This window comes from Nannobrachium achirus (genome assembly GCF_963921795.1).
Source record: "Nannobrachium achirus genome assembly, chromosome: 11".
NCBI lineage: Eukaryota > Metazoa > Chordata > Actinopteri > Myctophiformes > Myctophidae > Nannobrachium > Nannobrachium achirus.
Window position 1 is genome coordinate 7,424,696 of NC_137820.1, and position 24,287 is coordinate 7,448,982.

General features: G+C 42.7%; 1 protein-coding gene across 1 annotated transcript in view; it reads left to right on the plus strand.

Moving 5' to 3' along the window:
- LOC308293499 (folylpolyglutamate synthase, mitochondrial-like) overlaps positions 1–24,287 on the plus strand; it is a 47,099-nt gene that overhangs the window by 11,602 nt on the left and 11,210 nt on the right. Inside the window, exons 6-10 of the mRNA XM_080736062.1 lie at positions 1,208–1,322; positions 20,193–20,270; positions 21,037–21,098; positions 22,357–22,459; positions 22,990–23,067. Of these exons, the coding sequence (XP_080592188.1) occupies positions 1,208–1,322; positions 20,193–20,270; positions 21,037–21,098; positions 22,357–22,459; positions 22,990–23,067 (436 nt within the window). The remainder of the gene's footprint in view (positions 1–1,207; positions 1,323–20,192; positions 20,271–21,036; positions 21,099–22,356; positions 22,460–22,989; positions 23,068–24,287) is intronic.

Below are 24,287 nucleotides of genomic sequence, written 5' to 3' on the forward strand. Positions count from 1 at the left end.
GTGCCCTCTCCAGACCATGAATGCAGTTTTTACTATGGTTAAATAAATGCAAATGCCCTCTTTCCATGCCATACCTGAAGGCAGCATTCAGGAGAATTGCCTTGATTATGTTTAGTTCATTGTGGTATCAAGCTCCGAAAATAGCCGACCTCCAAGCTCGAGAGCTTGACGGTCTGCTATTCACTGTTTTAGTCTAGTTTTAGTTGACTAAATATCATCAAGATTTTAGGGCGACTAAATCCACAATTGATTTAGTCGACTAAAATATATTTGAGCAGGCCTTGATGGCATTGTAATGAATGATTTTACACTTGGTTGCGTGCTGAAAATAGCCGACCTACAAGCTCACAACGCGTCACAGTGCGATGCGTTGTGAACTTGTAGATCTGCTATTTTCAGCATGCAACACCGGAGAGCAACCAAACATAAAATCACTCTCTTCTCCACTAGACCCTCCCCAACATTTTAGTCTAGTTTTTTATTTTGTTGACGAAATTTTCAATATATTTAGTCTTAGTTTTAGTCATCCCAGCTTAGTTTTTATTTCGTTTTTATTTATTTTTCGTAAGTGAAAAAAACGCAGTCGACAAACATTTTTCGCCATAGTTTAGTCGACAAAATCAACACTGCTGCTATTTTCGATATTTTCACCCAAAAGGCCCTTTTAGAAGTTTCAGCCCCTGGCTGCCTCTCTAATATTCTCTGCACGTCCCTGCTTCTTGCTGTGGCCTTGCCTCCAGCCAAGAGGGCGATAGCAAGAGGGTGCAAAAGACCTGTACTTCCCGTTTCTGTGTGACGTAGGTGGATACCTTTTTAGGAGGCGGAAGCATGTTTGGAGTCTATTCATTTACAATGGGAGAGCTAACGTGAACACAGAGCAAAATAATAGTTCAGAAGCTATGGTCACTGAACTAAATATTGGACCAGATCATCACAAGCCACATAATATTAACAAAATTGTCATACTAAAGTGGCTTTTTTCAGCGACACAACAACTGAGAAAATCAACTTTATTATTGCTCTTTAGCTGTCCCAGCAACACACTCTCGCGGGATCTATAGCACCAGTAAACAGGACGTGCGCGAGATTTGCCGTCAGAGCCGGCGCCCACTTAGGAGTCTATTTGTAGGATTTGTGTACCATGTGGCACTCTAGTGGATCCAATGAGGATGAGCTATCTTCATTAATTAAATATCTTTGCCTCCAGCTCTCCCCACCTGGTCCAGGTCAGAGAGAGGATCAGGATCAATGGAAAACCAATCAGCAGGAAACTGTTCACCACGTACTTCTGGCAGGTGTACGGACGCCTGGATCACACCAAGGTAGGAGCACTGAGCACCCAAACACTGGGTCGGGAGTCGGGATCCACATAAAAAAAAAAAAAAAAAAAAACTTTCCCCCAAAAGCTAAGATTTCCATGAATACAATTATCTAATTAACCCATTTAGGCCTAGAATTATTTAATGCTTTAACACTTATGTTGCTATGATTTTTTCTCTTCAATGTCCCACGTTGCCATGGTTACCATAGACTTCCATGTAATTGCGCAATTGTGTAAAAAGTGCACGCCCATGCCTAGATGATGCACCACGTGTGTTCACACTGTTCACAGCTTTCAAACAAAAAAATCCGCTTGGAAATCCGTTCAGGCATTCATGATTTATCAGCCATTATGTTTTCTTCAGATGTAAACAAACATGGCTGCCATGTTTGAAAGAATGGGTTGGTATGGGGGTTAAACATGCAATTTCGCGATCGCGATCATGCCTACTACATTTCTGGAGGTCCAAAAAAAATCTTTGAAAAAAGAAAAAAAAAAAAAAAAAACGGCCCAAACTCGGGAAACTCGGGGTTGGCACAGCGTTGGTACCAATACAAACTCGGGGTTGGCACCAGATGTGTTAACCAGTGAAAAATAGCAGATATACAAGCTCACAGCGCGGCACCGAGTGCCGCGCTGCAAGCTTGTAGATCTGCTATTTTTTGAAAAAGTCTTGAAAATGTGTGCAAATCTTTGAATATACTGTATGTATTTTCAAAGCGAACGTTTGTAACTAAAATGTTGCTTCTGGGTGGTCCCTGGAACTAGATATTTTGAGATGCGGGTCCGTGGCCAAATAAATATAATTTATAACCGAGTGCCGCGCTGCGAGCTTGTATATCTGCTATTTTTCAATAGTTAAAGCATAAAATAATGACACACAATAATGTGTACCCGTTCTGAACCGCCGTTCTGATTTAATTAATAATTACTAGAAAAATCTAGGAAATTCCATGAATTAGAATGTTTAAAAATAGTAGCGAAAATAGCCTGTCTACAAGCTCACAACTCGGCTTAGATCTGCTGTTTTCACTAGTTTAGGTCCTGGCGGGCAAACATCCCTCTTTTAGATCTTTAATCTAAAGGTAAGATCTTTAATCTAAAGCTTTAGACTGGGGTTACGATGTTCAACCTAGTGGCACCAACATCAATACAGCATGGAATTGTGGACACAATCCTATCCAACGCCAATAAAATAGTACTTGGGCTAAATCTGAGAGGCTAAATCTCATCTAATGGTGGTCCGTGGCTCATGTGCCGAATAAATATTGGACCTTGAAACGGGGGAAACCCACTGGTTTGGATTAAGGCTTGGTTCCAAAAGAACACTTCAACTGCAAACATCAACTCGTCAACTGCAGACATTCTAGACAAATACAAAATGAAAATGTGATGACCACAGAGAGAAGTGACCTTTCACGCTGTTATTTTTGAAAGACATAATTTGCAACACATGGCAGTCAGTGTATTCTGAAATGCTGACCGTCTCACTGGCATTTCTGCACATTAGTCACACATTGTGACATGCCTCCTGTGGGAGCGTTTCGCTGTTACTACGTGTCATATTCTCGACACCCAACTTTAACCCTTACCCTAAACCTAACCTCCGTGGGGTGAGTCGCTAACCCTCCCGACGCTCCTTTGTCGAAATGACGGTCGTTCGAAAGAGCGAGATTTCCCCGCCTCCTGTATCGATTGATTGATTGAAGACTTTATTTTTTTTTTAAAGATTTGTTTTTTGGGGGCTTTTTATGCCTTTATTGATAGGACAGTAGACTGACAGGAAATGGGGAGAGAGATGGGGAATGACATGTGGCAAAGGTCGTCCGGATCGGGAATCGAACCGGCGACGCCAGCAGGCATCATAGCCTAGAATGTGGTATGCGCCTTGACCACCAGGCCAGCGGGCGCCTCGATTGAAGAAGTTTGCATAGGAAAAAGTACAGTTTCATGACGGTACAGTTCACTGGTACAAGGTCTACTAAAAGGAGATTAAAAGACTAAGCTTATTTCCATAGGAAACCATTGAAGTATCTCATATAACATTGAATAACAGACGGATAGAACACAGTACTATGCAGTAGATATAGTCAGGAAAAAAGGGGAAAACAATTTAAAAATAAAAAAATAAAAACATACAGTGTGTGCATTGATACTGTAGTATCGTGACATTTCTGCTGTATGTGCATTGATACTGTAGTACAGTGTTTCTCAACCTTTTTTCTGCATGGGCACACTTTTCATGTCCCAAGAATCCGGGCCAGATTTACCCATCAGGGTGCCCGGTGCTTGGACCGAGTTTGGTGATAACGGTGATCATGCTCTTTGCAATTTTATTTCAAGTCCAACAGTAGGCCTACATCATTGGTGTGGTGTTGGTGGAACCACATCATCTGTGCTGCTATCACCATTGTTGGCAGGTTTACCTGAGGGTTGGAATATAAATAGCTGTTGACTGACTGACTGCTCTCTAATGTACAGTACGTACATTGTATAGAACACAATTCAATGTGTGAGCTTTATTGGCATGAGAAAACATAAGTTTACATTGCCAACACTATAACACTCACTTGTAGTCTGTGGCACGTGTGGGCATGGGAGCAGTGGCATGACTGGCATCACATCATCCCCTGTGCTGCTGGCGGGTTTACCTAAGGGTTGTAATATGTAGATCAATTATCTGTTGACTGACTCAACAACGCACACACACATTCATTCATTTCTATGTTTAACAGGTCAACACAATTCAAAGGATCTTTCACATGAAACCATACAGTCTGTTTACATTGCAACACTATAACACTCACTTGTAGTCTGTGGCACGTGTGGGCATGGGAGCAGTGGCATGAATGGCATCACATCATCCCCTGTGCTGCTGGCAGGTTTACCTAAGGGTTGTAATATGTAGATCAATTATCTGTTGACTGACTCCTCAACAATACACACACACACATTCTTTCATTCATTTCTATGTTTAACAGGTCAACACAATTCAAAGGATATTTCACATGAAACCATACAGTAGGTTTACATGCAACACTATAACACTCACTTGTAGTCTGTGGCACGTGTGGGCATGGTTGCATGACTGGCATCACATCATCCCCTGTGCTGCTGGCGGGTTTACCTAAGGGTTGTAATATGTAGATCAATTATCCGTTGACTGACTCAACAACACACACATTCATTCATTTCTATGTTTAACAGGTCAACACAATTCAAAGGATCTTTCACATGACACCATACAGTCTGTTTACATTGCAACACTATAACACTCACTTGTAGTCTGTGGCACATATGGGATAAGATATCGATATAAAATAACTGTTGATCAAAAAAAAGCTTAGCACTGTTGCATACAAGGTCTGCTAAGATGATTTTAAACCCAAGAAAGTCTTTTGTCGTCCTTTGTGCAGTGCAGTGCTCAATTCCTTTTGGTAAATGAAGCTTTGATGATTTATTATTAATTAGAATATAACTCAAATCGAGTTGAATGATTGCACTGGCAGTAAACTCAAGACCCGCGTGACACAGCCAATCTGCAATCACAGTTCCACGCACGTGATTGCAAATTGACTGCTGGCTGCATTATAATATGCCTAAATAAGCTTAGTCTTTTCTAGGATCGCCTTTTAGTAGACCTTGTACCAGCGAACTGTACCGTCATGAAACTGTACCTTTTCCTATGCAAACTTCTAATAAAGTCTTCAATCAATCAATCAATCAGTGCCTAACTGACTAAATAACTTCAATATGAAAAGAGAATATGGATATTGAAATCATCGATTACACACACACACACACACACACACACACACACACACACACACACACACACACAAAGACCTCACATACATTGCTTTTTTGTATAAACTCCATCCATGTAACCACACACCCTTATACAGGCGAGAGACTGCCCAAAAACATTATGTTTAATGTATACATTTGTATTAATTACCATCATCATCATCATCTGGTGGTTGTGTTCGAGAGCGAGACTGCCTGGCGGCTGCCGCGGCGTCTTGGGGATGACACCCGGCTTGTGTGTGCGTGTCTCCCGGGGCTGTGAGGCCATCTGCGTCGCTGCTCGTGGAGGCAGTGGAGCTCGAACTTGGCCGTAAAAAAACACTCAATTTTGGTATCTTGCTTAGGAGTCCAGCTTGTCTCTTACGTTTCTTTTCGTAATCTTTTCTTCTTTGACTCCCACTTGCCTGTTTTCTAAACATACTGTCCTTTCTTGGCTTGGGCTGGGGAATCATTCTCTGAGTCTGTACACAGTGAAGTGGGGTAAACACGGAAGTTTGAGTGATTTCGCGCGAAGGAACATGCCAAGCCAACGGACTGCTGGGAGTGTCACATGACATGATCAGCGCCGGACTTATCAAAGGGCACACACACACACAGGGCACACACAGGGCACACACTCACACACACACACACACACACACACACACACACACACACACACACACACACACACACACACACACACACACACACACACACACATACACATACACACACTTCGATAGTAGATCCTCGCTGACCGAGCAACCCAAAAAAAAAAAAAAAAAAGAAACATTGTAAAAAAGAAGAAAAAAAAAGCGTGCCCTAGGATGGTGCCCCCTTGTGGTTGGTGCCCCGTGCTGCAGCACCTTCAGCCCGTTCATAAGTCCGGCGCTGCCAAGAATCCATGGGCACACCAACATAATACGGGGGGGTAAATATTGCCACTGTCGGGAAGAAACCTTGTATCTCCAAGTTTCAAATGTGTACGTTTCTTCGCAAAGTAAAGCCCTGCTTCATCATACAAGGTTGTCGCACAACAGTAGTGAAAACAGCCGATCTACAAGCACACAACCGCGAGGCGTTGTGCTTGTAGAATGATAAATATAATACTGGCTTTCAAGCAGTTTCAAGGGGCACACTTGACCCTTCTCAGGGGCACGCCAAAGGTCCCCAGGCACAGTGGTTGAGAAACACTGCAGTAGGCCATCCATGGCCACGAGTGCGATGGACACAAGTTGGCACCTCGACAGAGTGCAATCTGTCAGAAACCCCACGATGATATTGATCACCAAAGGCTACCTGTATGCCAGGTGTGTATATTGATACAGTAGCATCTTGAAAAGATTTCAACAATGATTTATTTTAGTCATATAGGGCAGGGGTTCCCAAACTTCTTTGTCCCAGGGCACCCCATGAATATTTAATTTAATCCGAGGCACCCCTAAATTATAATGTTCACTCCCAGCACCTTATATTTATAGCATATCGTTGTTGTCGGGTGGAAACCTTGTATGTCCAAAACCGTTCGTTTTGTATTTATCATTTATCATGTTTTTACCATCTATAAAATGTACTAAACTAGTGAAAACAGCAGATCTACAAGCACACAATGCCTCGCATTGCGAGGCGTTGTGTAGATCTGCTGTTTTCACTAGTTTTGTGCAACAGTCTTGTATGACTTGTATGGCTTTGCTTTACCAAAAGACGTACACATTTGAAACTTGGAGATACGAGGTTTCTGTCCGACAGTGACAATATTTTAGTGATTATGTTGTGAGGTAAACGTTGAGATAATTGCCATTTTGGTTAGAACTGACTGAAAATAACTTTGTACTTGAAGTTTAAAATTATACTAAATATTTTGTCAAGTGTCCAAATAAATTCCAAATGTTATCAAATTATCTCGCGGCACCCCTGGACTGCTGTCACGGCACCCCAGGGTGCCCTGGTACCCACTTTAAAAGCCCCTGCTATAGAGCCCTATTTTTGACCTTGCCTTACCCCTTATTCCTAAACTTCTTTGCCTTGTTTTACTATTTTGAAAAACATTTTAAAATACTTCAAATACCGATCTACTTTGAAACGTTGTTTTAGTCGTATTTTAGTCATCTGAAAAGTTTTAGAATTAGTCTTGTTTTAGTTGACTAAAAACATTTTTGTCGACTTAAATCTACAGTTGATTCTGGTTAGGGATGTCAACGATTAATCGAAAATCGATTAATCAATTGATCAATTTTAACTCATTCAGTGCCCAGAATCACCACATGAAGGCGCCCAATGGCCATAGAATCCACCATAGACATACGCTGTATATGCACAAGCCGTGCACAGCCATGACGCGCCTGAACACTTTCCTTTGTGTCATGAACTGAAACAGGATGAAGTTAGCTTGAAGTTAGCTATTGGCTACCAAGCACTTTAGAAGCCCTATTTTCATCGATTTTGCCGTGATTAAACCTTGCACACCTCATGGATATGCGTGGAACAGAGAAAATGAGCTCTAAAGATCCTGGATTGCATTGGAGTGGACGGCAAATATCGGCGGCGCGACGCTCTCGTGGGCCGTGTAAACAGATGACGGCCGGCGGTCCCGGCTCGAAAATTTAGCCCGGTGCTTCGGTAAGGCCTCTGGATGTTTTTCGTTTTTTTTATAAAAAGCCGGACTAGTTCGGGATCGGCACCCCGAACGTTAATAAGGTCCAAATAAAGCCGAACTAGTTCGGGATCCGCACTGTAAGAGTTAATATTTCATAATCGAAAATCGAAACATATAGGGCAGGCCTATATTTTTTTCTTTCTCTTTTTTTTCGTATTACTATTTCATGGCTTAGTTAGTTTCAACCAAAATATAGGCTAATAATATTAATGATAATAGTAAATGGACATTGATTTATTATTCACACCAGCAACAACAACTGTAAACTATAGTGTGTATGGAGGAGGCTGCTGCTGCCTGCTACACACACACACACCTCCCCCCCTGTCTCAGACACATGTGTGATTGATTGTTTGGTGAACACCAATCTGGCTAGCCATCGTCAAATAAAAGGGGAAAACAGCGCCCTCTCTGTTTTGTAAGCATTAGAGAATCTGTTCTTGCTACAGTATCAATGCACACAACTGGCATACAGGATGCATGTCACAATGTGTGACTAATGTGCAGAAATGCCAGTGAGATGATCAGCATTTCAGAATACACCGACTGCCATGTGTTGCAAATTATCTGTCTTTCAAAATAACAGCGTGAAAGGTCACGTCTCTCTGTGGTCATCAGCCGCAAACATAAAAAAAAAAAAAAAAATGGTGAAAAAAAAGGTGAGTTGGTTATGGACACAAATAGGGCCAATAGTCTTTTGAATAAAATGTTGTTTTGTTTTAGTCATATTTTAGTCATCTGAAAAGTTTTAGAATTAGTCTAGTTTTAGGTGACTGAAAACATTTTTGTCGACTTAAATCTCCAATTGATTCTGGTTAATGATGTCAACGAAAATCGTTTAATTGATTGATCAATCAATAATCGATTTTAATATTTCATAATCGAAAATCGAAACATATATATATTTTTTTCTTTTTTTTTCGTATTGTTATTTTATGGCTTAGTTAGTTTCAACCAAAATATAGGCTAATAATTTTAATGATAATAGTAAATGGCCATTGATTTATTATTCACACCAGCAACAACTGTAAACTATAGTGTGTACTGTGTAGAGTGGAGGAGCACAGCAAAGTGGCTGCTGCCTGCTACACACACACGCCGATTTTGATAAAGGTACATTTTTAACATCCCTAAAGGGGGTTCCACACTACGCGCGGTCACCGCCTCTTAGCAATTCATTTTCAATGGGAGGCGGGCGGCTATTTTGGCCGTGCAGCGAAGTTTGGGGGCGGCGAGGCAAGCTGGCGCGGTCCCGTGAAATCCCCCGCGAGCGTGCTCGTTTGTGCATGCGTACGCGGGCGGTGAGAGATGAATTGTGTTCATCTTTGTGAAATACCGCCCGGCGTTTATTCGCGGAGCGATTGTGTTTTGTGTGTACACATGAGAGACTGCGGTGCGGTAACCGCGGACCCAAGCGGCAGCCGTAGCGGCAACCGCGCGTAGTGTGGAACCCCCTGAATTCTGGTGGGATGTTGAAATGGCTGCTAGTACACTTGGTTCCATGTTGAAAATAAACGATGTACAAGCTCACCTGTGAGTTATTTTTTTTCTTCTTTTTTTAGAATGTTTGCAGCTGATGACCACAGAGAGACATGACCTTTCACGCTGTTATTTTGAAAGACAGATAATTTGCAACACATGGCAGTCGGTGTATTCTGAAATGCTCATCGTCTCACTGGCATTTCTGCACATTAGTCACACATTGTGACATGCATCCTGTATGCCAGTTGTGAGCATTGATACTGTAGCATTGTGAGCTTGTTGATCTACTATTTTCAGAGCAGCACCCGAGCGCAACCAAGTAGGGGTATAACGTTATAGTAATTGAATAGAGAAAATCGTTTTTAATTTGCAGTGATCTACAATATCGATATGCAAAAGCAAATTTGGCTCTGTAATCGTATCGTATTTTTTTACAATGCAAATAGTCGGTATCTTATTGTTTTGCAATGCAAATAGTCAGTTGTATGGAAACTAAGTATTTGTGCCTTGTATTTAGCAATTTTAACTAGGGATGGTCCGATCAGGTTTTTTGGAACCCGATACCGATCAATCACCGATCCGATCAAGTTATTATTTATATATTATTTATATTTTCTAAATGTTAATGTTTTAACTTTAATTAATTAATTCACTCATGAATTCATTTATATATTTGCCTTATAGTTATTTACCAGCATTACTATTTATTTATTATCATAGCAGTAACAAATTATTCCTTCAGCACTGTGGAAATCAATACCCCAAAATGGCCTCAAGTGGGCATACTGAACGGCTGGTTGATCAGATGCACCGATCGGATTGGATCGGTGAATTTACCTTTTGATCTAGACCACCGATTATCGCCGATCACGCTTTGATCGGCCCGATCCGATCCATTGCCGATTGATCGGTAACATCTCTAATTTTAACCTCTTCATAGTTTCATTGTTTGACAGCACAATCATCAGTGTATTTTGGATTCATGTCAATTTGTGTTTTCAGATATTTAACCACTTGAACCGTCAATACTTAATAAACTTGACCTTTCACTCTGTAGTCTGCTCTTGTTTCCCTCTACACCAAAGCTCTTTGCCAAAAATGGCCGATCTACAAGCTCTCAACGCCTTGCAGATCTGGAATGTTTTGGCTAAAGTTCTCAGAATATGGACGCTAGGGTTCAAGTGGTTAATATAAAAAGGAGAAAAAAAAGGTTTCTATCACTCAAAGATTTGGAGGACCCCCTGTAGTAACTCTGGGCACCCCCTAGGGGTCCCGTACCCCCTGTTGAAGACCCCTGCTCAAGATGGATGTTTTTCTAGTGATCGATAAGGCTACAACACCGTAGAACAGTGGTTCTCAACCTTTTCAGGCCTCGACCCCGAAAATAATCATATTTTCCTCTCATGTAGATCTGCTATTTTCACAATTTCTGACTTTATTATTTGACAATTTGGCCACTGTTTAACGTGTCATTTTTGGTATTAAAGAGTCCTTAAATGTTCACTTTAGAAATGTGCAGATACCCTCTCGATACACTTAAACTGTGTGTGGGATTGTTTGCTGTTGAGAGAGAAAACAATGTTCCACATTAAAGGTGATACACCATGAAAATTCACTTTTCCTATTTTAAAACCTTTTTTTGCGGTCCCACTAGCACCTTCTATCCTCACAAAGTCCCATTTCAGGCGTTGTGTCTTTCTCTGGTTTTGGGAAGGTGGAGGTTAAAAGCATCCCACGGGTTCTCAAAACAGGCTGGGGGGGGGGGGGCCAAAAGGCGCAGTTCAGGCCAAAGGCCAAAGGGACATAAACAATATGACATAAATACTTTTTAAATGCATGGTGTATCACCTTTAAGTTAATAATCTGTAGTAGGATATTACTGCATGTCTTCCATACATAGCCATACGAGCACTCTGTGGTGAGAGTATCTCGTCAGCATTTACATATTGCGTATTACTATTTTATATGCTTTAACTATTGAAAAATAGCAGATATACAAGCTCACAGCGTGGCACCGAGTGCCGCACTGCGAGCTTGTAGATCAGCTATTTTTGAAAAATCGTGAAAATTAGAATTTTGACCCGATTCTATAAGTGTCTTTTTGAATCCTTCTAAGGTTTTTTGTAAAACCTATGTTTCTATGTCAGCAATCTGGCCAGCCAGTGGTCCTCAAACCTTTTCATGTGAAGGACCCCCAAAATTATATTTATTTGGCCACGGACCCCCAACTCAAAATATTTAGTTCCAGGGACCACCCAGAAGCAAAATTTGAGTTACAAACGTTCACTTTGAAAACACATGTATTCAAAGATTTGCACACATTTTCACAACTTTTTCAAAAATAGCAGATCTACGGCACTTGGTGCCGCGCTGCGAGCTTGTAGATCTGCTATTTCTCACTGGTTAAAGCATTCAATAATTCTAGGCCTAAATTTAAAGCATTCAATAATCCCAGGCCTCAATCTTCATTGTTATCTTCATTATTTATATAATATTAGGTTCTCCTAAAAAATGACATAACCTATTACGTTACCTACTCTCATCGACAGTACAACGGCAGTACAGAAGACTTTATAACAGATGAGGTGCAACCAAAGGGTAGATCTTTACCAAATGCAGCACTCCAATTGGCTATAACGTCCTATTGTCACGGTTACGGTACGGCCAGTCCAGGGGATCTTAAAGGGCCTACACCATGCTTTTAAAACTATATTTTTTGTATAAATATATGCTCAAAATTGAGTCTTAGACAGGTTTTAACCCTCAACAAACACTCTGACCATTCTTTTTGTTTGTTCTAGCTCTACTATAATGAGGCTCTCCAGCTGCAATACCAAAACGGCCTCTGTTTGCTCAGGGGCGCATCTAGTGGGGTTTTTCCACCCCTCCCCCCTCCCCTGCTCTTCACTCCTCCCCGGACCCCACGTTGACAACAAATAATGTTAATATTGGGCCAATACAAAAATAGGATAATGTTGCAGCTCTGATTATAGCCTACTGTAGGCCTATGTTGTATGTTATAGGCCTACTGTCAAATGACACAGGGCGACCGTTGCTAGACCAGACATTACAGAAAGTTAATCTACATTAGACAATCAACCCCACCTGCATTGTATTTATGTATAAAAAAAAGTAAAAAAAAAAAAAAAATGTTTTGAAAAAAAATGTTTGAGAAAAAAAAGTTTTTTGAAAAACAAATTTGAAAAAAAAAATTTTTTTGAAAAAAAAAAGTTTTGAAAAAAAAAAATTTGAAAAAAAAAAATGTTTTGAAAAAATTTTTTTTTGAAAAAAAATGTTTTGAAAAAAAAAATGTTTGACTCTGAAAAAAAAAAACGGGAATCCGTGTGACGTCACACGGATCAACTCTCAGAACAGCACTGTTCTGAGAACCCGTGGAAAGCTTTTCATCTCTGTCTTCCCAAAACCAGAGAAAGACACAATGTTCAGAAATAGGACTTTGTGAGGATAGAAGGTGCCAGTGGGACCCCAAAAAAAGGTTTTAAAATAGAAAAAGTGAAAATTCATGGTGTAGGTCCTTTAACGTCCGCCCAGCCCATGGATCTGTAACCCTACACCAGCCCATACAACAACGGGCGCGCAGCAGCGAGAGCCTGCATTCTGCTACCTCCCCTCCTCTCTGTGCTCTGCTCTCAAGACAAGTAGGAATAGGGAAGAAATAGCCAACTAGCAACCAAGCTTTTCTTCTGGAATTAACAAACTAGAATCCACTGTTACTGGGCTAGCTAGCCGAGAGCCTGTAGCTAGCTAGCCGAGAGCCTGTATCTTACAAGAAGTTTGCAGCCCTTCGGGCCACTCACCTCTAGAGTTCACAGCAAGATACTGTCTGTCTGTCTGTCTGTGTGTGTGTGTGTGTGTGTGTGTGTGTGTGTGTGTGTGTGTGTGTGTGTGTGTGTGTGTGTGTGTGTGTGTGTGTGTGTGTGTGTGTGTGTGTTGCTAAAATGAAAACATTGAAATAATGAAAATAAAACATTGCCAGGCCTATTATAGTAACAATAATAACACAATTAGGCCAAAACTTTTTTTTATTCAAAAAACTTTTTATTTAAAAAAAAAATAAAAATAAAATAATTTTTTTTTTTTAAAACATTTTTTTTTTACTTTTTTTTTTAATTAAAAAAAAAAAAAAAGCGGGCGTGGACTCTAGATGTGAGCGGCCCAAAGGGCCGCGAACCTCTAGTGCCCATACATGGTGTTCCATGCGAGCCCACACTGTTTCGTAGGAACATCATTTCTAGTTTGTATCGTGTGATCCTGTAGATCTCTCTTTTGAGAATGTGCGGTGAATTGACCTTTAGCACTGTTTAAAGGGGATTCCAGACGGTACGCGGTCACCGCCTGCTAGTAATTCATTTTCAATGAGAGGCGGGCGGCTATTTCGTCCGCGCAGCGAAGTTTAGAGGCGGCGAGGCGAGCGGGCGCAGTCCCGTGAAAATCCCCGCGAGCGTGCTCGTTTGTGCATGTGTACGCGGGCGGTGAGAGATGGATTGTGTTCATCTTTGTGAAATACCGCGCAGCGTTTACTCAAAGAGCGAGTGTGTTTGTGTATCACCGCGGCGCGGTCCTCGCAGATCCAAGCGGGAGCCCCGGCGGCAACCGCTGTCCGTCTGTAGAGCGCCTAACTCTTAACACCAGTAAGACCTTTAGCACTGTTTAACTCTTAACACCAGTAAGACCTTTAGCACTGTTTAACTCTTAACACCAGTAAGACCTTTAGCACTGTTTAACTCTTAACACCAGTAAGACTCCCTAATCGGGAGATAAGCGCCCGCCAGGTCGCAGCGTGATTTTAGGTCAAAAAAATGTGTTTTAAAAAATCGGCCTGAAGGTGGCGCTATATGGGACAGATCCATGTTGAAGACATGAGTGTAGACATACCGTGTACCGATTTGCGTGATTTTAGGGCACAAATTGTAGGAGCCGTGTCCATAAATTAGTTTTTTGGCGGGGGTCCCCGGGGGTCCCTGGAGCTGCGGGGGTCCCTGGAAGGGTGGAGTTTGTGGATTGGCATTGTGTGGAAAATGTCACATGGATAGGGGAAACGATGGCAGACATATGAGTAGGGCAAAAGTGTGACGTGACGTGACGTGACGTGACGGACTGACAGACTGACGTGACGTGACGTGACGGACTGACTGACTGACTGACTGACTGACTGACTGACTGACTGACTGACTGACTGACTGACTGACTGACTGACTGGCGGGCGGGCGGGCGGGCGGGCGGGCGGGCGGGCGGGCGGTGGAGGTTTTTATTTTGACCTCTGTTAATCTGGTCTCTGCAACACATGGGCGTTATTAAATCTCACTGACATTTAGCCACGTTAGTCACGCATTGTTCCCATTTATACGCTTGTGGCAGCGGCCGATCTGCAAGCTCCCCACGTGTCGCACAACGACAGGTTGCTTGCTGGTAGATCTTCAGTTGGTGGAGTGTTTTAAGGGGTCAGTTGGCTGAGACACCTTGGAGACCCCTGATATAGACGCTGAAGCTGATGAGGCCCCCTGGTGGACCCCCTGTTGAAGACCCCTGGACCCCTTATCTGAGAGAGAGTGAGATGAAGCAGGGACCCCCTATCTGATGAGAGAGATGAAGCAGGGACCCCTTAGCTGAGAAAGAGATACAGTAGATGAAGCAGGAGCAGGGACCCCTTAGCTGAGAGAGAGATGAAGCAGGGAAGGTAACGTTGTAACGTGTCCAGCTGTCCGCATGATTAACGCTGTGTTTCATGTGGATGCGACGGAGCAGTGTTGCATCCATGTTGTTTTCATCTTCAAATGCGCGTGCATTGTTGTTAATTAGTGGTTAACAAGGGCCCTCTCGTTTGAAAGGGTCTGTGAAGTATTCTAACTAATAATACAACTTGTTTTGACTGTCCGTCCTTGTACAGTACAGTACAGTGTGGGGGAAAGGAACAAAAGTCCCATAGCATTAAGGAAAACTCCTTCTAACCCTATGGACCAGAGCTAGGTCATGTGATGTTGGCTGTGACCCCCAAAATAATTATATTATATACCACAGTACATCCCATAGTGTCAGTTTGTCCTGGGTTGGCTCCAGGGACGTGCAGAGAATGTTGGAGAGGCAGGGGCTGACATTTCTAAAAGGGCCTTTTGGTGGAAATATTAAAAATAGCAGACCTCCAAGCTCACAATGTGTCGCGCTGCGACGCGTTGTGAGCTTGGAGGTCGGCTATTTTCGGTAGGCCTTCTTGATACCACACTATACTGAGAGCTTGGACAAGGCAATTCTCTTGAATTTGTGTTGCTTTCACCATAGTAAAAACTGCATTCATGGTCTGGAGAGGGCACTTTTTTCAGAGGGATAAATGGCAGGGGCTCAAGCCCCCTTTGATGTCTATGTGTGCACATGCCTGGTTGGCTCCCATAGTGTCAGTTTGTCTTGGGTTGGCTCCCATAGACCTTATTGTCTCCACCAGCCGAAGGCAGGGGGAGAGTATGTTTTCGCCCCTGTCCGTCCGTCCGTCCGTCCGTCCGTGCGTCCGTCCGTCCTCCGGGTTTGTGTACTGCTAATCTCCGGCGCCGTTGGCCTGGTCGCTGCCAAAATGAGCACACACACTCCCTGGATGCCAATTCAGGACCTCTGCCCCAAATTTTTCAAATGGCCCTCATGGTGGCACTATAACAGGCCGATTCGTCCTCCCAGTTTGTGTACAGCTAATCTCCGGCGACGTTGGCCCGGTCGCTGCCAAAATGAGCACACACACTCCCTGGATGCCAATTCAGAACCTCTGCCCCAAATTTTTCAAATGGCCCTCATGGTGGCGCTATAACAGGCCGATTCGTCCTCCAAGTTTGTGTACAGCTAATCTCCGGCGCCGTTGGCCTGGTCGCTGCCAAAATGAGCACACACACTCCCTGGATGCCAATTCAGGACCTCTGCCCCAAATTTTTCAAATGGCCCTCATGGTGGCACTATAACAGGCCGATTCGTCCTCCCAGTTTGTGTACAGCTAATCTCCGGCGACGTTGGCCCGGTCGCTGCCAAAATGAGCACACACACTCCCTGGATGCCAATTCAGAACCTCTGCCCCAAAGTTTTCAAATGGCCCTTATGGTGGCGCTATAACAGGCCGATTCGTCCTCCAAGTTTGTGTACAGCTAATCTCCGGCGACGTTGGCCCGGTCGCTGCCAAAATGAGCACACACACTCCCTGGATGCCAATTCAGAACCTCTGCCCCAAATTTTTCAAATGGCCCTCATGGTGGCGCTATAACAGGCCGATTCGTGGTTTTACCTATAACTCAACCGATCAGTTTCAAACATTGTAAGCGCACTCCCTGGATGCCAATTCAGAACCTCTGCCCCACATTTTTCACATGGGCCTGTTCTAGCGCCACCAGGTGGCCAATTTGTGCAAAACTACCTTTTGGCCAGTACTCCCACAGATTTTGTCCAAAAATCACGCAAATCGGTAGACAGTATCTCTACAGTCATGTGATCGACATGGATTTCTCTGATTGTCCATATTCCATCCTGATTGGCTGAGATTGGCTTTCAAAGTTTGTAAGATTGGTCAGTTTTGGACAAAATGCCTCTAATCACAAACGAAGAGTGCAATTAACAAGACATCCTGCACACACGTTGCCACTAGGTTGAGGAAGAAATGCCACTTCAATTATTTTTTAAATCAGCCTCATGGTGGCGCTATAACAGGCCAATTCGTGGTTTTACCTATAACTCCACCGATCAGTTTCAAACTTTGTAAGCGCACTCCCTATAGGCCAAGGAAAAACCCTTTCCTTGCATTTTTCACATCAGCCTTTTATAGCGCCACCTGGAGGCCGACTTATGTAAGACACATTTTTGGATATTACTCCTTCCGATTTTACCCAAAATGAACACAAATCAGTACACAGTATCTCTACAGTCATATGATCAAGACGGATCTGTCCTGTATTAAATATTCCATCCTGATTGGCTAAGATTGGCCTCCAAACTTTGTAGGATTGATCCGTTTCAAACAAAATGCCTCAAATCAAACAGCGTGCAATTGTAATGACATTGTGCACGCACATTCGCAAAAGGCCAAGGAAGAAATTACACTACAAAATGTTCAAATCAGCCTCATGGTGGCACCATGAAAGGCCTAAGATTGTTGAAGAACACATGCCACCCTTTTTACATTGGCCTATTATACCACCACCAGGACGCGTGGCTGGTGGAGACCTGTGCTCGGAAGAGCACTTCTTCTAGTTCACACTGCGGCTATCTTGGATCACATGACTTCCTGGGATAGCAGCCTGCATTATTAACCATTGTGAACAATGGAGCAATGGTCCCAAAATATGAGTTCTATTCAACCAATTTCTTTTTACCAAATTGACAAATGGGCAGATGACAACATCAACATCCCCAAAATGATTAAATAGAAGGGCTACTGTAGATTGATTACATCCATGATAACAATATTCAAGGTAAGTTAGGTTGCAACCTTACTGTGTACAAAGACTTGCTATCTGTGCAGTGCTTGCTCCACCATCATATTAACTATTTGTTGTTAGATTGTTCCTGATTAACCCTTCCCCACTCACGTGGAGCCACTTAATATTAAAACCGTAATATACCGGACATCATCTGTACTCGAATTAGCCGACCGTAATTTTCCGGACTAGGTCATTAGTCTCCTCCTCCAAAACCCCCACTGTAGGACAATGGACAGCCGTGCAACTTTATTGGTGAGTACTCCAAAACAGACGATGATGTGCTGAATCTAATGGCGTCTCGTTGCGTCTCTCTGATAGTCTTTTAACATGAATGCTGTCTCGGATCATAAGGTATATTCCTGAAGAAAAAAAAATCTCCGGCTAATCCAACTAACACACATTTTGGCCGGCTATGAAAGTGTTCAAAATGAAATAAGTGATAATGATCGGGGAAAAAAACGATCGCTACCCCTTCTCTGTCTCACCAACCGTCTAACCAATTGCATCATTCTTCTCTGCACATGAACCGGAAGTGCTTCTGGTCACTATCCCTTCACTATACCAAATTTTCCGTGCACTTTCATTGGAGGAGGAAGCGTTAGCATAGCGCATCTCTGGGATGTTTTCGACCAGATCAAAGTTGTCACGGGGTCTTCATATCGACGGGATTACATTCGTTTACCGCGATGTGCACGGATCACACACGCAAAGTGCCACGGGGGGAAGACGACTCGGCCAAAATCCCCACTCTATGCCAATGGAAATCAAGATATTTATGGTGAGTTCACGACCGGGGGATCAAAAACCAAAACTAAACGGCAGCGCCGGGGGAGGGGGAGAGGGAGTGCGCTAATGTTTATAATCATAATATTATGTCTCAGATCATAATACAATGATAGAAATTTCCGGCTAGTCCACAACAAGCCATTCTGGGCCGGCTGGGGAAGTGTTAATATGCAAAAATCACGATACAGTAATATTAACTATATGATGGCAGAGCAAGCACTAGTCTGCACAGATACTGTAGCAAGCGTTGCATGAATGCCAAACGCTGAGGAAGGCCGAAGGGCCGAAACGCGTCCGTATACTGTCCATGCATTGAGGTAAATAAAAACATATAAAAAGGATATTCCTTGAGTGCTGGCGACTACTTTCTCATGATGTTGTCATCTGCCCATTTGTCAATTTGGTAAAAAGAAATTGGTTGAATAGAACTCATATTTTGGGACCATCGCTCCATTGTTCACAATGGTTTGTAATGCAGGCTGCTATCCCAGGAAGTCATGGGATCCAAGATGGCCGCGGTGTGAATATGGTCTATAGAGTCAGTTTGTCTCCGGGTTGTCTCCCATAGTCACTTTGTCCTGGGTTGGCTCTAGTTGTGGAGGTAGGTTATGGGGAGGTCATGGGGACTCAATGACAGACCCTGCATGTCCCGTGTGACTGATTAACCCATTAAGACCTGAGGCATTGGTTTAACCATTAAGGCCTGAGACAGATTATACAGTGGATGCCTCCTGTGATGTATTTGGCCATGGACCAACCTGACCAGAGGGGGGGAAAAAGCTTGCAGCTTGTAGATCTGCTACTTCCAGAGTTTTCTGGAAAGAGTTGCTAAATTCTAAAAGGGGACACACACACACACACACACACACACACACACACACACCAAAGCCCTTTTGCCTGTCTATAAAAGTGCCCTCACTCCATACCTTAATTGCAGCATTTAATTTATTTTAATTTAATATATTGTTAGTGTCAATCGCAAAACCTCCTCTCCGTATTTCAACCTTTTTTTATTTTTTTATTAAATAATTCGGTGTCTGTCTGTGAGTGGGTTTTATATACAGTTTGAACTAATGTATTGTAAATTATTAACCTATTTAGGCCTATACGCATTATTACACATTATTTTATGCTTTAACTATAACAAAATAGCAGATATACACAGCTTGTAGATCTGCTATTTTTGAAAAATCTTGAAGATTTGTGCAAGTCGTTGACTATTTTCACCTGATTCTATAAGTGTCTTCTAAATCTTTCTAAGGTTTTTTTTTTTTTTTAACCTATGTTTCTGTGTCAGTGGTGCTCAAACATTTTCATGTGAAGGACCCTCACAATGACATGTATTTGGTCATGGACCCCCATCTAAAAATATTTAGTTCCAGGGACCCCCCAGAAGAAAATTTTCAGTTACAAACGTTTGATTAAAAAATACATATATACAAAGATTTGCACACGTTTTCACGACTTTTCAAAAATAGCAGATCTACAAGTGAGCTTGTATATCTGCCCTTGTATATCTGCCCCCTCCACCTTGGGCCCTAGTGACTTAGTCCCACTCCCCCCCCCCCCCCCCCCCCCTTGTGACGCCCCTGTCCATTGTATCCTCAAACTGTCCGTCAGACTACCTAACACCGACTTAGGTTTTGTTTTTTTTTGTTTTTCAATGTCGTGGTGTGTCTACCGCCCCCTACAGGAGGCTCATGGAGGCAGCATGCCTGCTTACTTCAGGTTCCTCACCATCATGGCCTTCCACGTCTTCCTCAAAGAGAAGGTATGTTAAGGACTGCACTCTCTGAGTTACATACCCATAAAGGTCCATTTGGTGCTTGACTCTGATTGGTCAAGCACTGAAATCAGCGGTGAATTATAGGCGTACAATGACCGCGCCGCTTTATAATTCACCGCTGCCTAATCAACGGCTCAGTGCACCTGCTGCATTCAGGCTGCACTGCGTGGATTTAGTGCCGTATCCAACATGTCAGCCATGTAAACAAACACACAGCGTCATTTACAACTAAACGTTGCTCTCAAGAATGTTTTTAAAAATATTTGAAGCGAGAAATAGACGACGCAGTATCAGAAAATGGATTGTATTTGATCAGCACTTCCTTGTTTTCCAGGGCGACCCGTGTTGCGCTGGGGGGGACACCCAGTGCAACACTTGTGGAATACTTTCAGCCGTCTGTAAACATGGAAATACTTTATTTTGTTTTTAGTTTTGAGTCAAATAATACATTTTATTGAGTTTGCAACCATGCTTTTGTCCACGCTTTGTCAGATTCCTTTTTTTTTTTTTTGTGTTCTGCTGGCAAATCTAAGATGTCCGGTGGTCAGTCTCTTCAGAATAAGAGTACCCAGCGGTGCAAAAATAAGTATGATTAAAATGCGTAAATTGTTTTGATGTGATGTTTTTTTTTTCTGTAATGAATTAATTGAAATTAACATGTTAAAGTCCTTGCCTTTAATGTTAATATATTTATATTCAGGTGGATGTAGCTGTCATTGAAGTATTTATATAAATATGTTTATATTAACAGGTGGATGTAGCTGTCATTGAAGTGGGCATCGGGGGTGCCTATGACTGTACTAACATTATACGGTAAGATCATTGTTACGAAGGCTTTCCACATCCTCTGGCTTGTTACCCTCTAAGTTGGTATAACACATGGATTCCCATGTATAGAGATTAATATCATCACATAGATCTCCATATATGGAGCTGGCTGAACCTCCACGTCTGACATCACAGACTCCTGATATGGATATAGCTGAGTCACTCTGACATCACAGGAATGACTCGACCCACTCAGCGAAGGGCCTGCATTCTCCGGGCAAGGCGAGATCCAACCGCGCTCCCCAGGATCTCCCAACAGGACCCTTCTCAGGACACCTGACACTGTACAACAGGACATGGGACGTCAGACACTGGACAATAGGACACAGGACACAGGACATCGGACACTGGACAATAGGACACAGGACACAGGACATCGGACACTGGACAATAGGACACAGGACACAGGACATCGGACACTGGACAATAGGACACAGGACATCGGACACTGGACAATAGGACACAGGACATCTGACACTGGACAACCGGACATTGGACACTGGACAACGGACACAGACCTATCCAGGATTCTACCTTCAAGACCATTCAGTCATATTCAGTTCCCAAGATATCTGGCCTTACAACCCAGATATCTTTGTACCGCACAAACCTTTGACTACCTTGACCATGTCATTAAATATCCCGGTTTAAGTCCGGTTGGACACCACTGTGGCGTTGTCCAGGGTGTTTAAGGGAAGGGAGAAGAGGCTGGGACGTACGGAGCGCTGTCCAGGGTGTTTTAGGGAAGGGAGCCTGCATCCAGCAAAACTACTTAATCTGGAAGCAAGTGAATGTACCGTAGTCATCTAAGTGTTTCCTGTATGGTACATGGTGTCCTTGAGGTGTATCCTGTTTGTCTTGCGTGGCCAGACCGTTGTCTCCTGCGATTCTGGGGCAACGACAAGTCTTATGATGAGTACCTGGCATGAGAAGCCAGAGTGTGGATGTGAATCCTCCTCCCCACTTCTGTTTCATTTTTACAGTCGCGCACATTTATCCTCATATAAACTAGTAAAACGCCTCAGGGCGACATACAACCTCGTCCTTTCGAACTCGCCCAAAAGGGCAAGGTCGCGCTAATTCATCATATATGATTTTTTTCATGTATTACGACAAAATAATTGGGATTATGTCAAATAATTGGGATTACATCAAATAATTGGGATTATGTCAAATAATTGCGATTAGACAATTATGTAATAATTGTTACAGCCCTAGTAGTCATTGAAGTGTTGCGTTGCAGGCGACCATGGGTGTGTGGCATCTCGTCCCTGGGCATCGATCACACTCAGATCCTTGGAGACACCATAGAAAAGATCGCCTGGCAGAAAGGAGGCATCTTCAAGGTAATGTTCCAGTTAAAAGAACAAGGTGATGCGCACATCGTTTCCAAGTGCTGGTGCTGGGCTCAGGTCGACATAGGATAAAACATAATAGACGTCTGCACAACAGCCATAGACTGTAAACAAATATGGACAGTGGAAAGCCATTGGTTTCTATGCTGTGCAAATGAAGCTTTTTTGGCCGTTGTATGGGTGCCGCCATCATTGTTTTAATGTTACCAAAGACATGCTATTGGCTGCCAACGGTCACGTGCAACCGCAGGGATACATGGGACATTGTCTTGAGCTTACCCAAAATAAAGGACACGAAGAAGAATAATCATAAGCCTATGATCACAAGCCCCTCCTACATCATACCCTGCTATAACATCAAATGTAACATAAATTGGACCAGATCTTTTTTTTTTTTTTTTACAAAAAACAAAAGAACTTTGTGAATGTAAGTGTGTGTGTGTGTGTGTGTGTGTATGTCATTTCACAGTAAAAAAAAAAGTGACTTAACCTTTTAAAAGTAATAAAGGTTGTGTTTTCAGCCAGGAGTTCCAGCCTTCACTGTCAAACAGACGGAAAGCTCCATGAACGTCCTGAGAGAGCGAGCCAGAGACGTACATGTATGTGTGCACACACACACACACACACATACACACACACACAGACACACACACGCACACACGCACACACACACACACACACACACACACACACACACACACACGCATGCACGCACACACATGCACACGCACTCTCACACACATACACATACACAAACACATTCTCACATTTTCAGGCACACAGGCACTCACTCACTCACTCACTCACACACACACACACACACATACTCATTAATTAATTATTTAATTAATTAATTAATTAATTAATTCAATTAAATGTAATTGTAGTACTGTCTGTCCTCTACAGCAACGGTTCTCAACCTGTGGGTCGGGACCCAAATTATTTTGGGGGGGTCCCCAGATGATTAACTTAATGTGCAACATTGCTTTCTCACAGTAAACAAACAAACATAAAGTTTAAGTGTATAGAGGGTATCTGCACATTTCTAAAGTGACAATTTAAGGACTTTTTAATCCCTCTGAAATGACAAATTAAACGTTGGCCAAATTGTCAAATATTAGAGGCAGAACTTGTGAAAATAGCCGATCTACATGCTCACAACGCAGGACCTTTGGGGACCTTTTAGCCCGTGACCCAAAAGAGAAATTAGATGTCTGCCCGGGACCCAAACTAGTGAAAACAGCAGACCTACAAGCTCACAACGTGGTGAGCATGTAGAACGCCTATGTTCATTACTTCTTAAACATTTGTTTTCTAATTTAGGGATTGTCTTCTGTTTCTTATTTTATTTATTAATGGAATTACTTAGAAAAAAATCATTGCATTTTTTTTTTCATGAAAAGTTACCTTAGCTGATTTTTTTTTTATTGTTTTGAAATAATAATGACTAAAACAAAATGTAGGAAACAAAAAATTAAGGGACCCATAAAAAATATGTCCACGACCCACACATCACATGGGTACCGGATCCAGTGTTTAGGAACCAGTGCTCTACAATGTCCATTGTGGGTGTGTCCTCATTGTATAATGAGGTACTGTGCGTCCTCACTATGTTAATGACCTATGGTCTGCAGGGGTTGACACTAAGGTCTCAGAGGCACTTGCCCCTCGGGCAAGTACATGTCATGTTCTACTTGCCCGAAGGTAATGCCGACTTGCCCTAAAAGTAAATCGTCCATTATAAAATGATAGGTACGATTTTAATTACCGCTCAATTTAACACTTATTTCTTTACTTTCTGGGGCTGTGCGATAAAATG